At 41.4% G+C, this 14,992-nt stretch overlaps 1 protein-coding gene across 4 annotated transcripts in view; it reads right to left on the reverse strand.

Annotated features, from left to right (window-relative positions):
- FRAS1 (Fraser extracellular matrix complex subunit 1) overlaps positions 1–14,992 on the reverse strand; it is a 480,560-nt gene that overhangs the window by 196,366 nt on the left and 269,202 nt on the right. For all 4 annotated transcript variants that reach the window (XM_517202.8, XM_063808847.1, XM_024356095.3 and 1 more), the window contains 2 exons: positions 8,139–8,279; positions 3,745–3,888 (listed from right to left, as the gene is read on the reverse strand). In XM_517202.8, the coding sequence (XP_517202.4) occupies positions 3,745–3,888; positions 8,139–8,279 (285 nt within the window). The remainder of the gene's footprint in view (positions 1–3,744; positions 3,889–8,138; positions 8,280–14,992) is intronic.

Below are 14,992 nucleotides of genomic sequence, written 5' to 3' on the forward strand. Positions count from 1 at the left end.
GCCAACCTAACATACTATTAATACCTGGTGAAATCATGACCCCTTCTCTTTATCCCCTCAGCAACGTTCTCATTAAAGGATTTCTCTCATCTGGATTTCTGCAGCTACCTCCTAAAGAACTTTCTGCCTCAGTGTTTTCTTCCAAGCCATCTTCCGCAGATCTTTCTCTTCACAGAAATGCAGTCGCAACACTTCCCAGAACCTTCAAGGCATCCCCATGGGTGTACCAAGGCCCTACAGACCAGTCCTGCTCCCTCCCACTTCAAGTCTCACCACTGTCATAGGACTCAACTCTTTATGGGTGTCTCAATAAATAATCCTCTTTGGCCCATTTTCTGAAATGTTCTGCCTCCAAAGCTCCAAATTCCTCTAATTCTCACTCACCTTTAAAATCATCTCAGTTGTGACATCCTCCGGAAAGCTTTCATACACACTCCACACACTCACATACACACACTCCAGTGTGGGTCAGGGTCCTATTCCATGGGCTCATCTCATATCCTGCACTGTGCACAGAGTACCACAGCAATACCATACTAAACACCCACTCCCTTCTGTTGTGGGCTGAATTCATTCCCTGAAAATTCATGTGTTGAGGCCATATCCCAGTACCTCAGAATATCTGTAGTTGGATATAGGGCCTTTAAAGAGGTAATTAAGTTAAAATAAGGATATTAAAGGATGGGTCCTGATCCAATGTGACCAATATAGTTATAAGAAGAGAAGATTAGGACATGTGGAGGGAAACAGGGGCGCATGTGCAAAGAGGAGGCAGCAAGAGGGCCACCATCTACAAGCTAAGGAGAGTGGCCTCCGAGGAAGCCAAGCCTGCGGGCACCTTGATCTTGGACTTCCAGCCTCCAAAACCTGGAGAAAATAAATTTCCATTGTTTGAGCCACCCAGTCTGTGGTATTTTGTTATGGCAGCCCTAGCAAACTAACACTTTCATTCACTAAAGAGTCCATTTCTTGTATGCAAGCACCATATCTGATTTGTCTTTATATCCCCAGAGCCCAGTACAATGCCTGGCACAGAGCAAAGGCTTCATAAATGTTTGATGAATCTGTACATGAGTGAATGCATTGCAATGCTACAGAGAAAAGTAGAGGTGTTTAGATAAGTCATACATTTAGTGAAAAAGTAAACTTTGGGGTCAGCACAGTTCTCTGAAAGTTCAATAACTGAAATTACTGATCAAACTTTTCTATAATAAATACTATTACACCAGTCTTTAATCAATAAATGATTTCTAAGCACCAGACAATGGTTACCTCATTTAAAACCATTACTTAATACACCTAATTCCCAGGACAGCCAAGATTTTCCTTTTCAGATTATTTTGGTAGGACCTTCTCTTCTAGGGTTGGGGGCTTCCAGAGTTGTTTAGCTCAGTCCCATGATTCTCCTTCTAAAGGTTCCCTATTAGCCTTAAAAAATTAATGCAAGTCCTAATCACCTAATTTACTATCAAAGAACACTCTGGACATTAGAACAGAGCTCATTAAAAATTAAATTTTTCTAATCTCCTTATATAAACATGTATTTTTTAAATATGCCCTAGCATAAAATTTTTAGGGCCCACATTCAGAGTTACATTTTAAATAAAAAAGCCATCATGAAGGATATAATTCAGGTCCTACCTTCTAACTCTTCTCCCTGACTCTAATCTCTCCTTATGTTAGTCCATTTTCCATACAAGTTGCAGATTTCTTGCCTTAAGACACCCTTAGTCAAGCTACAGTCCTCTCCAAAACTCTCATGGCCCTATTGCTCACAAAATCTAGTCAAAACTTTTTGGCCTGAAACTTTGAACTTTCTATACTCTGGTTTGAATCTAAATTTCCCAACCATTTTAACTAATATGCTTTAATACCAACCATGTTTGTCACCCAGGTTAGAGGACTCACTAGTCATGAATGGCCCACGTGCTATACCTGCTGGGCCTGTCTCCTGGTGAAACCATGCTCAGAAAGCCCACCAGATCTCCCTCTGTCTCACAGGATCCTGGTTATTCTTCTGGAAATATTTTGGGTTCTACCCCCCCGCATAATGCCTTCCATATCTTGTTACTTCTCCCTACCTTGAACTCCTACAGCCCTTATTACTGGTTGGTGTTACTGTCCCTAAATTGCTTTGTACCGTTTGTTAACTACACTTGTGTCTTTGGTTCACCTCCTTAAGTAGCCTGGAAGACCTCTGTATCCCCCTCAAACATCAACTTGGCACCTTGTGCTCAGTGAGTTCTCAGTAAATATCCACCAATACGCTTTAGCCACGTAGGGAGCAATTTAATTCTCAGAGTAGCTGCTCCTCCATGTCTTAAAGTGATAATAAGTAGCTAAACTCAAACATGCAAACTGTAATAACAGCCCCTTCCATCCCCACATTCTCTTTTGGGGATGGGCACTACTATCTCCCATTTTTCCCACTTTCCAAGACAGTCCTGACTACAACTAACATCACTAGCAATAGACTCACATCCTACAGCTGATAGGAATTCTGATTAGCCCGAATCCTGAACTCTGAATTTCCACTTTTTGTTGCACCTAAAAGGCTTGCACAGTCTCTACACTTGGGCTTCTGCTCCGAATCCAGCATTCTGGGCTGCAGCCCTGTGCTTGACAGTTTGGTTTTCTTAGGATATAGACCTTAATACCAAAATGTCTAGTCTTTAATGTCATATGCAAAAATAAATGGCTCACCTGGACCATGGCACCACCAGCCACAGGGAGCACAGCCACTGACTTGCTGTGCCCCGCCCCACCCTCAATCCACCAGACCGAACAGCCGAGATGTCAGCGCCATCCCAGACTGAATGTGCCTGCTGGATTCTGTGATCTAGACAACTGGCCACGCCTCTTCCCTGCTCCAGAACAAGCCTGACAGCCTGGTCAACCTCTCAGCACACTTTCTCACCTTTCCCATTTGCCCAGTAGCATCCCAGGATCTCCCCAGTTCAGCCCTTCTGAGCTGAGGCAACAGCTACTAAAGGAGAAGCTCTGCAAGTTTGTCCCAGAGTTTGAAAAAGTGGATCAAGAAATATACAATAACCCATTACCCAGTAAATTCCCCTCCCCAGTCTATAGGCTCTTTGGTGGTGGAGTCATTGTCTCCTTCATCGTTTTCCTGTATTCTGAGCATCTGACCATTAGTAGGCACTCAAAAATGCACATTTGTTGTCTGGATAGATGAACATAAATGATGTCTGGTTCCAACATTATTCAAATTTCAGACTGCTTTCCTAATTTTTTTTTTAGATCTGAGTTCTAAAATGAGGAAGAAAAAAAAAATCCCATCTCCTAAGGCAACTGATCTACTTCTAGGTTAATCTCTCTAAAATTTTATGTCTGGGGCTGATGGCAAAGATTCTCCACAACAAGAAGCAGGACAAAATGCAGACAAGAGAAAGGAAGGCTTGGAGTGACTTATTTTCAGAACACTTTTTGCTAACTTAAGAAGTTTTGAATGCATATAAAGGTGCTATTATCATCACTTCATTCTTCATTAATATGAGAGTCTGAGATTTTCAGGATTTGCAAGAGTATTATTAGAAGTTCTATTTAAATCCACAAGTATTTACTAAATGCCCAAGGAGAAGCAGTAACATGAGTTTCCAGACATGAAACAAATGTCTCCTGTAAAAGAGCTCATAAACTGAGGACAAAGAGCCCCCTTAAGCCTGGTATGAAGAGCCCCGGCAGTTGCCCAGTGATTTCCGAGGAATCCACAGGAGTTTCACTCACCAGCACAGTATCCCACGAGGTTGAGGAACTGCTCTTCCCTGCAGCTGGTCCTGCAGTTACCATTGGTAAGAGAGATGTGAGGGTAACAGGAGATGCAGTCAGACTCCAACGGCCCATGACACTGCCTGCAGGTTGGGTGACACTCTGGCAGGGGGACGAAAACCAGGATTGGAATTAGCAGCTCAGCATGTATATGCGTGAAGTATTTAATGCATTCCACAAATTACATTAAAAGCAGACCTCCAACTCTAATCATCTTTAGAAGATTCCTGAGCAAGCCTGGCACACCCTTGGACCTGACCTAGAGACTGCATTTCTGATGTCAAGGGCGGTACTGTCCATGAACACAATATGGAATCTAGAACTATAAATATGTGAGAAATCAGCCACACATTCCAGAGGGACCAGCATGATCATCTCCATCTGTGTAAGTAAGGAAGTTCAAATCATAGTCACAGAGCAGAAACACGAGTGGTAGGACTCCCTGACCCTAACATACCATGACTCAAAGAATGAGTGGGACAGGGAGAAGAAGGGGACATTTTACTTCTCAGAAATTTCTAGCAGATGAGAGGGGAATCCATACACAGCAAACTATACTGCAACTTCTCTCTCGAGTCAGGGGCCATCCATCACTCCCTTCAAGCCACCACCACTGGGATGTTTATTTTATCAGCAATACTTAATTAAAATACAAAGAACAGAAAAAGTCCTCTTTCTGGAGGTTATCGTGAGCTGCCTCTGAAGTTCAATTCCTTAGAGACAAAGTTATGCCAAAGCTATGTCTTCTCCAAAAAAACCACCAAATTAACAAGAGGTACAACACTGAAACAAACCAAGTGAGTCACGGTAAGGTGTAAGCAATAAGGATAAGGGTGGCAAAGAATCAAAGGTGGCTGCAGCTGCAGCTGCATTGACGCTGCCAAGGGAGCAGCAGGAGCAAGCACATGGAAGCAGATTTAAGAACTTCTCTGCCAAGGACAAGGAGGTCTAAGCAGGTCTGAGTCCAAGAGGAGGGGATGTGAAGGGCTGGAGCTGGGTAGATCTTGCAGAAACTGATGAATTCCCTCCTGGCACGCGGCTGGTGGGAAGCAAAGGCACAGATTTCAAGTAAAGCCTCTGGATTCTGGCAAGAGGACAAGAGAAGATAAGGAGCTATTTAAGAAAAAAAAAAAAAGCAAGCAAGCAAGAAAATGAACTGCTGATTAGAAGGACAGCACTCTCACCCCTCCTACATTCCTGAGGCTCTCAATGTTGAAAGCACCTATCCAAAAGACATAGCATTCTCTGGATGATTTCCAACACCCAGTTCTTCCTCCCTATCAGAATATTTCCAGTGACCTGGGTGCCCTGCTGCTTATGGTACCATCCATCTGCTGGCTCCCAGCGGAAAGAGGCATGGACAGAGAAGAGCTAGATATACCCAGACTTTCCTCCCCTAAACAATTTTATACATACAAAAACCAGCTGGGCTAGGATGAAAGCACCTAAGGATAGAAACAGCTCTCAAGGGCAATCCTAATGACAAAGAAACCAGGAACATTCCCCCACTGAGCTTGACAGAGTATTTAAAGTAAAGCAACTCACCAGGGGACTGCAGAGATTAAAAAGACAGTTAGAAAAAGGCAAAGAATTCCAGAACAAATATAATATTGATCTTCAATCATCTAAATTTGTGTTCATTCTAAATCACTTCTTTGAAGTTTAAGGCTAGATGAATGTAACAAATATTAATTTATTTTAAAAACATGTCATAAGTTTATTACATTTACTGACTCCAGAAATACATGTAATATAATTTCATATCAGTGGGCTTTTTCCTATCAGCAGGCCCCAACCGTCTATTTTTCAGAAATAAAAGAGAAATCATGATAGAATGTTTTTTTCCTGTATATACCAAAAAAAAAAAAAAAAACGCCACACACAGTACTACAATAAAGTCCTTAAATTTTAGTACTGTGTCAATTCCAACAAAATTCTGTACTAATCCCAACTAGTGATTTTCAAAATCTCTGTCACTAAAACATAAAGGTGATCTTAAAAAACATACTGGACTGACATGTTAAAGAAGGAAATAAATACCTCCATCTCCTTTTGCTCTATTCTGCTGTAGCCCGGGGAAAGTGGGGCTGGGAAGTGCACAGTTACCTGTGCCAAATGCTTGATTCCATACAAGTGCATTAACACCCAAGGTAGCTTGTCTCCTTGATGAAGATAATCAAATCCATCCCTAACTGTGTGCATAAGCCATTCCTCCACTGAGAGGTGTATTCTGTTCCTTCACCCACTCAAATGTGGGTTATCTTGCTTTGACCAACAGAATATAGCAGAAGTGACAGTGAGACTTTTTAGGTTAGGTGATAGGCAGCTTGCAGTTTCTGCTTAGGTCTCTTGAAATACTCATTCCAGGAGAAGATAGCTGACACATTAGAAGACTGACTAGCTGAGATTGCCATGCCATGAGGAAGTACAATTAGCCACGAGAAGAGGCCTCATAGAGTAAGAGATTGTTGACCAACCCAGGTGACAGACGTCAATGAAGAGCCCACCTGCAGGATCTGAAGAAAGGGCTGCCCAGCAATCCTCAGAACTGGGAAATTTAACAATTGTTGTCTTAAGCCACAAATTTGGGGTGGTTTATTAGGCAATAACTGATAACCAGAGCAGTACCTCATTAAGAGGGAGAAAGTAAAAGATCTCCCTAGTGTCCTCAAGTGTCCCAGTTGCCAAATTTCATTTCTTATGTGAAAAGAAATGGAGCCAGATGCAGTGACTCACACCTGTAATCCCACGACTTTGGGATGCTGAAGAGGGAGGATTGCTTGAGGCCAGGAGTTCAGGACAAGCCTGAGAACAAGGTGAGACCCTGTCTCTACAAAAAATTAAAAAAAAATTACTTGGGCATGGTGGTGTATGCCTACAGTTCCAGCTACTTGGGAGGCTAAGGTAGGAGGATAACTAGAGCCCAGGAGTTCAAGGCTGCAGTGAGCTATGATCATGCCACTGCACTCCATCCTGGGTGACAGAGTGAGAATCCATCTCTTAAAAAAAAGAAAAAGAAATAGAATAATATGCAACCATGAAAACGACAAATATACACACACGTATCTGTACATATAACATTTTATCACATAGAAAATTGCTTATGACAGCTGGGCACGGTGGCTCATGCCTGTAATCCCAGCACTTTGGGAGGCTGAGGCGGGTGGATCATGAGGTCACGAGATCAAGACCAGCCTGGTCAACATGGTGAAACCCTGTCTCTACTAAAAATAGAAAAGTTAGCTGGGCGTGGTAGCATGCACTCGTAATCCCAGCTACTCGGGAGGCTGAGGCAGAAGAATTGCTTGAACCTGGGAAGCGGAGGTTGCAGTGAGCTGAGATTGCTCCACTGCACTCCAGCCTGGTGACGGAGCAAGCCTCCGTTTCAAAAAAAAAAAAAAAAGAAAATTGCTTATGACTTTATGTTTTGAAAAAAATATTAAAAAGTATAGCTCTAATTTATTCTCAATTATGTAACAGCATGCATAAAAAGTAGATCAAAAAGGAATCTATCACCAGGGTAATATTTGTTGCTTCTAAGATGTGGCATAATCAGTTATCTTTATCCCCAAACCCCCATTTATTTTTCCTATTCTGAACTTTCAATCCTTCTACAATGAGCACATATCTTTTTAATAATCAGAAACATAAACTTTTAAACTTTTTAAAAAAGCCACAGGCTGGGTACAGTAGCTCACATCTGTAATCTCAGCACTTTGGGAGGCCAAGGTGGGAGGATCACTTGAGCCCAGGAGTTCATGTCTAGCCTGGGCAACACTTTTTCCACAATAAAAAATTAGCCAAGCATGGTGGCACATATGTATGGTTTCAGCTACTCATGAGGCTGAGGTGGGAGGACTGCTTGAGCCCAGGAGGCCGAGGTGAGGTTGCAGTGAGCTGTGATCACACCACTGCACTCCAGCTTGGCAACAGCAGAACCCTATCTCTCTCTCTGCCTCTCTCTCTCTCTTTAAGCCACAGCAACAAAGACTTATGCTGAACTAAGTTCTAGTTCTTTTAGGAAATAAAGGTCATTATTTAGTTCACGACAGGAGTTATTTATTCAGATCATTGTCTTCCAGGCAAGAGAAAACCAAGTTCAGAGTCTATTCAAATATTATAGTTTCTAGGGTAAAGCTGATTCTAATGTTTTATTTCCATGCTTCCTTACTGGAAGAACTAAATTTCACTTGTTCCCCTCCCTCTATACTTTGAATCTGCAAGTTCAAGACAAGGATTTACAGCTGAATCTTAGTCCCCAGTATGTCAAGGTTTCTAATTACAGTGTCTGGCTATGCTCTGAAGACAAAACATGGTCATAGGCAACGTGCCTCAGCACATTACATACTCACCTGTGCAACTACCTTCCTGGTGAAAGTAGCCATCTGGGCACTGGGAGAGGCACTGCCCATCCAACAGCACATGGGAAGGCCCACAGTCTGTGCAGTTATGTGGGCTTTTCCCTGCACATCTGAAACAGGACTGGTGGCAAGCTGGGGGAAAGATAAAGCAAAGGAGACAATCAGGAAGGCCCCACGTGACACAGACAGTAACTCTATCTCTCCCATTAACATTCCTGGGTCAGAGTATGTTCTGTACATTCACTTGGTCTTCCCAGTGACAGGCTGCACATATCACACACTTCTCTCTAAAGGCAGTCTCCTGCAAAGCAAGCATTTGTGGAACTCAGATTAAGTAAAGCACATGTGCCTCAAAACAGAAATAAATATTTACAGAATCATACATTTCTTGCTTCCCAAGTTCCCATTCTCAGAGAATGTCAAATAAAAAACAGGAAGCCAGAAAACAGTTCTCCCTCCCTTGGGACAGCTCTCTATCACTAGATACTCTGCTGCTTATCGCGTTGCTCAAATCAAAGGGAAAAGCTGGTGAGAGCTTCACTTATTGATTTCACATAGGTTTATAAAGTGCCTACTCTATGATGGAGACTGGGCATACACAGATGAGAATTGCCCAACATGTTGAGCTGCTCAAACTAGTTGCTACAACAGACACCCAAGCAAGCTACTGAAATAGAATGATTGAAAGACAGAGTATAGCACAGAGAATAAGAGCATCACAGCATAGCTCTATGTGACTTTGACTAACTCATTTCTCAAGGCTCCTGCTTCCTCATCTATAAAACAAAAATCCAAACAGAACATACTGCATGGGGTGTTGTGGACACTAATTGGGCTGATGCATGTGAATTCTTAGGATAGTGCTGGACACGTAGTAAGGGCTTAATAAATCTTGGCTATAAGCATTAGCATTAAGTGCTATGTTAGAACAACTCACAGGTGAAAAGAGACTAAAGGCAAAGAGAAAGAAAACATCTCTGCTAGCTTTCATCAGACCTTTAATGATAAAGGGGATAGTTGCATGACTTCTCAAGGGTAGCCATTGTCTTAATCATGCCTTTTTATTTTCTATATTTTTGATTCTTTGACATCTGAAACCAAGCAGATTTTGGAGAGACTGCCCCCCCCCCGGGGCTACATTCCTGGAGATAGTAAATGATTTCCTTGGGAGCATGCCTTTCATATGCAAACTAACTAATCCAGAACTCACACTCCCACCACCTCCCTTATCATACGCTTACACTCCAGGCTACTATTCTTCTGCCTTGGGGCCAGGTACTAGACAACTAGAGACAGTCTCTATACCTCACAGACCGCTGTAATTATCCCAACTAGCCAATCCTAAGCCTGCTTACCCTACTTCACCCATTCCTTTCTACTGATGTTAGAATAAAGTCTCTTGCCCATGTTCCCCCCATCACCTCTGCCTCCTGACTGACCCTCGTGCTCCCCTTTGTGGCCCTTTATGCTATGAGGTGCCCCTTCCTCTTTGAAGCTGTGAGTAACAAACTTTTCAATGGCAACAGTCTCCTGATCTTCTGGCCTCAACACATCGGAATAATAAAAACTACATGTTAAAACAACCAGCCATTTATCTCCAATCATTCATTTGTCATTGAGCCTCAAGTAGCTTCAAGTACTGGGGATACAATAATGAGTAAGACAAAGACCTGGTTCTTCATGCAGATAACCCCATGCATTTCAGGCCATCTTCTGCCCAATGGACAAGATCCACCAGACTGCAGAGACACCCTCTGAGTACATTCACTGTGCCTCAGCTGGCTTGGAAGGACCAGAAGTGATTTTTCACCACTGAGATCTCCATTGCCACCAACCCCTAATAAACTGTAACATAGAATCTTTAATATATATATGTGGGGCTAATGTTCAGCTGGAATGTCCTGGTTCATCAGTACTGGTGGTTAAAGTATTGAACTACTTCCATGCAGCTTGGTATATGACTGTTGCCCTAAGCCTTCCAGTGCTCTGCTGCAGCCTTGACCCCACCCCTAGCACCCTGCCCTACTCATAGCCTGACACCTACAGGCTAATACCCATACCAGGAGATTCCCAGGACTCTGCTCCTGAACTGAGGTCAATGCCATTCTCACTGGGCAGTGCCCCTGCCTTACTGGTTAATAAATATTTTGATCATCATCCCCGGATATACTACAGAGCTTTATTCAAGAGTATTTTTTACTATATGATAAACAGAACCTAGAGACCCATATTTTTAATTAACGTTCTTTTTCTTAAATTTTATTTTTTAAGATTATAAAACAGCCCTATTATCGGGGAATCTGCCCCGATATTCACGTAGGTTCTTTTCTATTTTCCTTAAGCATCAGCCAGCTTGAGAAATAAAGGGACAGAGTACAAAAGAGAGAAATTTTAAAGCTGGGCGTCCAGGGGAGACATCACATGTCGGTAGGTTCCGTGATGCCCCACAAACCGTAAAACCAGCAAGTTTTATATGAATAGGGTGTGGGTCACAGACATCAAGTACTTCACAAAGTAATAGAATATCACAAGGCAAGTGGAGGCAGGGCGAGGTCACAGGACCACAGGACCGAGGCGAAATTAAAATTGCTAATGAAGTTTCGGGCACCATTGTCACTGATAACATCTTATCAGGAGACAGGGTTTTGAGATCAACCAGTCTGACCAAAATTTATTAGGTAGGAATTTCCTCTTCCTAATAAGCCTGGGAGTGCTATGGGAGACTGGGGTCTATTTCACCCCTGCAGTCTCGACCATAAGAGATGCACACACCCAGGGGGGCCAGTTCAGAAACCTACCCCCAGGCGCGCATTCTCTTTCCCAGGGATGTTCCTTGCTGAGAAAAAGAATTCAGTGATATTTCTCCCACTTGCTTTTGAAAGAAGAGAAATATGGCTCTGTTCTGCATGGCTCACCAGTGGTCAGAGTTTAAGGTTATCTCTCTTATTCCCTGAACAATTGCTGTTATCCTGTTCTTTTTTCAAGGTGCCCAGATTTCATATTGCTCAAACACACATGCTGTACAATTTGTGCAGTTAATGCAATTATTACAGGGTCCTGAGGCAACATACATCCTCCTCAGCTGACAGGATTAAGAGATTAAAGTAAAGACAGGCATAGGAAATCACAAGGGTATTGATTGGGGAAGTGATAAGTGTCCATGAAATCTTCACAATTTATGTTTAGAGATTGCAATAAAGACAGGCATAAGAAATTACAAAAGTATTAATTTGGGGAACTAATAAATGTCCATGAAATCTTCACAATCCACGTTCTTCTGCCATGGCTTCAGCCGGTCCCTCTGTTTGGGGTCCCTGACTTCCCGCAACATCTCTCCCTTTCTTTTTACATAAATGTGCCATGGCGATGAAGGCTTGTTCGTTCTCTCGATTTTGACGCAGGATTCTTTGACTGTTCCGGCACACTAAAAACAAGCTGATTAAACAGAGAAACATAATTCCAAAATTTACTACAGTGCAGCCCCCAATAGACTTAATCCAAGTCATGGGGTTTAATCCACAAAGATTTTCTGCCACCTGATCTAATGCCTCAGCTCCAGGCACAAAGGATAAGTGAGCTTGAGAGGCTTCAAAAATTTGTTTCTTTAATTTAGTTATGTCCAATGATAAATTATCTTCCCTACCTAGAAGGTGTCCTTTGACCATTTCCCATGAATGGTCAGTCTCGTTATAGGAATAGGTGATACAGAAATCCGAAGTATTCCAATAGCACTGCATTTGCATGCGGTACTCGAGACTCACTACCCCATCTCCAAGCCACATAACAGACTGTCTTAAATCATTAATTAGATTTGTCAATTTCTGATCAATGCCTTGTTGAGAATTCCACATTTGGGTGAAATTGGCTTGCCAATCATTAACAAAATGAGCCGTTTGAATGGATTAATGTAATGCCATTCCGGCAGTGGTGGCCATTGCAGTGACTGTAATTAGGCCCATGATAACAGCGATTAAAGTGAAAACAAATCTCTTAGATCTCTTTAGAATTCGCTGTAGCACCTCATTAATTAAATGTATTGAGGGGGAGGATTCCCAAGGTCTAGGTAAAGTTACCAGAATCCAGATTCCTTCTCGAGCTCGAACCAACATTACACTTTTCCTGGAGTCAAAATGGGAGTTAATACAAGTGTATAGATGACAATTAATGCATTGGACAATTTGGTTATTTGTCCAAATTTTGATATTTCCTACTAACAGCATGTAAGGAGGCTTAACACAACTCTGTATGGGAACAGTCAGGTTGGAGGTAAGTAAAGCAGAATGTCTGGGTCTACGTTGATACTGAGAGAGTGGGATGGTAGTGGGAACAACAGTCAGAATTGTTTTTCCTTCCCATACTCGCAGTTCAGACATGGCAATAGCCAATTTCCAAAGTTCTGGGTGTTCTGGGCTCAGAATGGGGAGTATCATACGAGGCCTGGTGGGGGTAATGCCTTTATCTTCCCATTTTAAGGGAAAGAATGAGCTGATCCTCCTATGCAAAGTAGAATGATGATTCTCGTTCTCCTGATAGGAAATAAAATAAGTAGCCTCCAGGCATTCCCTTCAGCCAGAGGAGCAATTATTTTTTAAGTAGCCCTTTGGTGCCCAGTCTATTACTAAACCGTATGAGTCATTTTTTAATATTACTGCATGTGAGTTAACACAATCTTCCCAAATTAAAGTTTTAGATGGGCCCTCAAAATTTTTAGGGCATGGTTTCACAGTTAGGAATTTTTTCCCAAGTATTTTCAGACTCCTTTTACAAAATGAATGAACTGATGTTTAAGAAAATATTATTATAAAAGAAGGATATACTTTAGCACCTTATTTAAGACATGTTTAACACAAAATAAAACAGTATGTAAAGGAAAGTGAGGTGGCAATACTTTAAAACACAGCTAAATAATATTGTTAACACAAAGCTTTGCAGAATAATATGGGGGAAGCATCTTGAAGCAACACATTTTTGCACACCTAAATATATGTCTGATGATACCATTAGGTTTATATCAGACTTTACAAGATTGCTAAAATCCCTAGCTCTTCCTGTTATACCTCCTTAATAAATAGGAAATCAAAGTGTATCACTGTGGAATTAAAAACTAGAGAAAGATTAATTAGTGCATTATGAGTACAAACATTTCATTTCATTTGGTCACAAAACGAATGTAATAGCCTTACTCAATGTGCACAAAGGTTATTTTTCAATTATATACAACAGGAAAGTAAAGAAGACAAACAAGTTGAAAGGCTTGTGGGCCAAGAAGTCCAGAAGAAAGTCCCTTTGCATCCACTAGATTTTAGAAATAAGCTCCAATGAACATTGCCATGACAGTCTTCAGAAGACTTCACTGGAAATGTTTAAGAACTAACTAGATAATGAACTAGTTAGTTGCTGTGGGTACAGAGGGAAAAGAATACGCTGGATGACAATCCTCTTAAAGTATCTTTTTTCTCTATAATGCTCTGTTTCTGCAAGTACAGGCATTACCATCTGCATCCTTTAAAAAAAAGTCATGAAATTTCAATTCCGTGCTGGTTTTGGAAATATCGACACTATTTCAGTGACTTATATGAGGCTTAATCATTCTATGGAAGCTGATTTCATAGCAGGAGTTCTGTCTGAAGTCTAAGATCCTTCAAGGAAGACTGAACCCATTACAGAGCGTATATGGGAGATATCTGAAAGAAGTTCTATGAATAATTCCTCCATGCAATACTACATTTTTAGAGACTGGCTTTCCAGTTGATGGCTAAGTACATATATTTCTGAAAAAGAATAAGCGAGCTGCTTAAGCACTAAAAAGTGTCCTTAGATGACTATAAAGTCCAGCCAACCTGACTTCAGCAAAAACTGTACCTAAAATAATTAAACTTATCAATTTTTTTCATTCTATTTTCCATGTATATTTCAAACAACCGATACTACTATTGTTTTTCTTTTTAATGATATAACAAAAGTGATAAAGTGTCCCTACTTTCATATCATACAAAATTTCCTGGCTTTTCATGTCAAAAACAAATTTTGAGGGGGCTTCTCTCAAAATATGATGTAGATATCAAAATCCTCTAGACTCACAATGGGAGTACTGTGATAAGGGCTAAAAATTGAAATGAGTACCCTCCTTTTCCTTCTTCTCGTTACTTTTTGTTTTTTCTTGGTGAAAGGGTCTTGCTCTGTCACCCAGGCTGGAGTTCAGCAGCATGATCATAGATTTCTGAAGCCTCAAACTTCAGGCCTCCAGCAATCCTTCTACCTCAGCCTCCCGAACCACTGGGATTGTAGGTGTCAGCCACTGTGCTCAGTCTTTTTGTGTTTTCTTTTTTTAAATGAACATGATTTAACATCCCCAATCTCTCACTCCGACTAGATTAGAAATTCTTTAAGAGTAAAAATCACGTCTTTTTCATCTCTATGATCCCTGCAGTGCCTATCACAGTCCCTTTTCCCTGTCATGTCATAAATTCTCAGTAAATGAATTTCTGCTGACTAAATGGGTGGCCAGGTAGGTGTTTGTGGGGGTGGATAGATGGATGGAAGCATTGGCATCATACTTATCTACTTCTTCTGTCTTTGAAAATTTCTTTCAGCCTCTTTCTCTAACCACCTCATAAATATTGAAGCTTCCCCCAGTTCCACCCTTTATCCTTCCTTTTCTTACTCTTGGGCAAACTTTTCCATAGATTTAATGATGACCTCCAAGCTAGTAAGTCCTAAATTTATGTGTACAGCTTTGGCCTTTATCCTGAACTCTGATCACATAAATCTACTACCTAGCAGATATCTTTTCTGGGTGTTTCAAAAGTATCTCATATTCCTCACTTCCAAAATACTACTCTGCA

This window comes from Pan troglodytes, chromosome 3 (genome assembly GCF_028858775.2).
Source record: "Pan troglodytes isolate AG18354 chromosome 3, NHGRI_mPanTro3-v2.0_pri, whole genome shotgun sequence".
Classification (NCBI taxonomy): Eukaryota; Metazoa; Chordata; class Mammalia; order Primates; family Hominidae; genus Pan; species Pan troglodytes.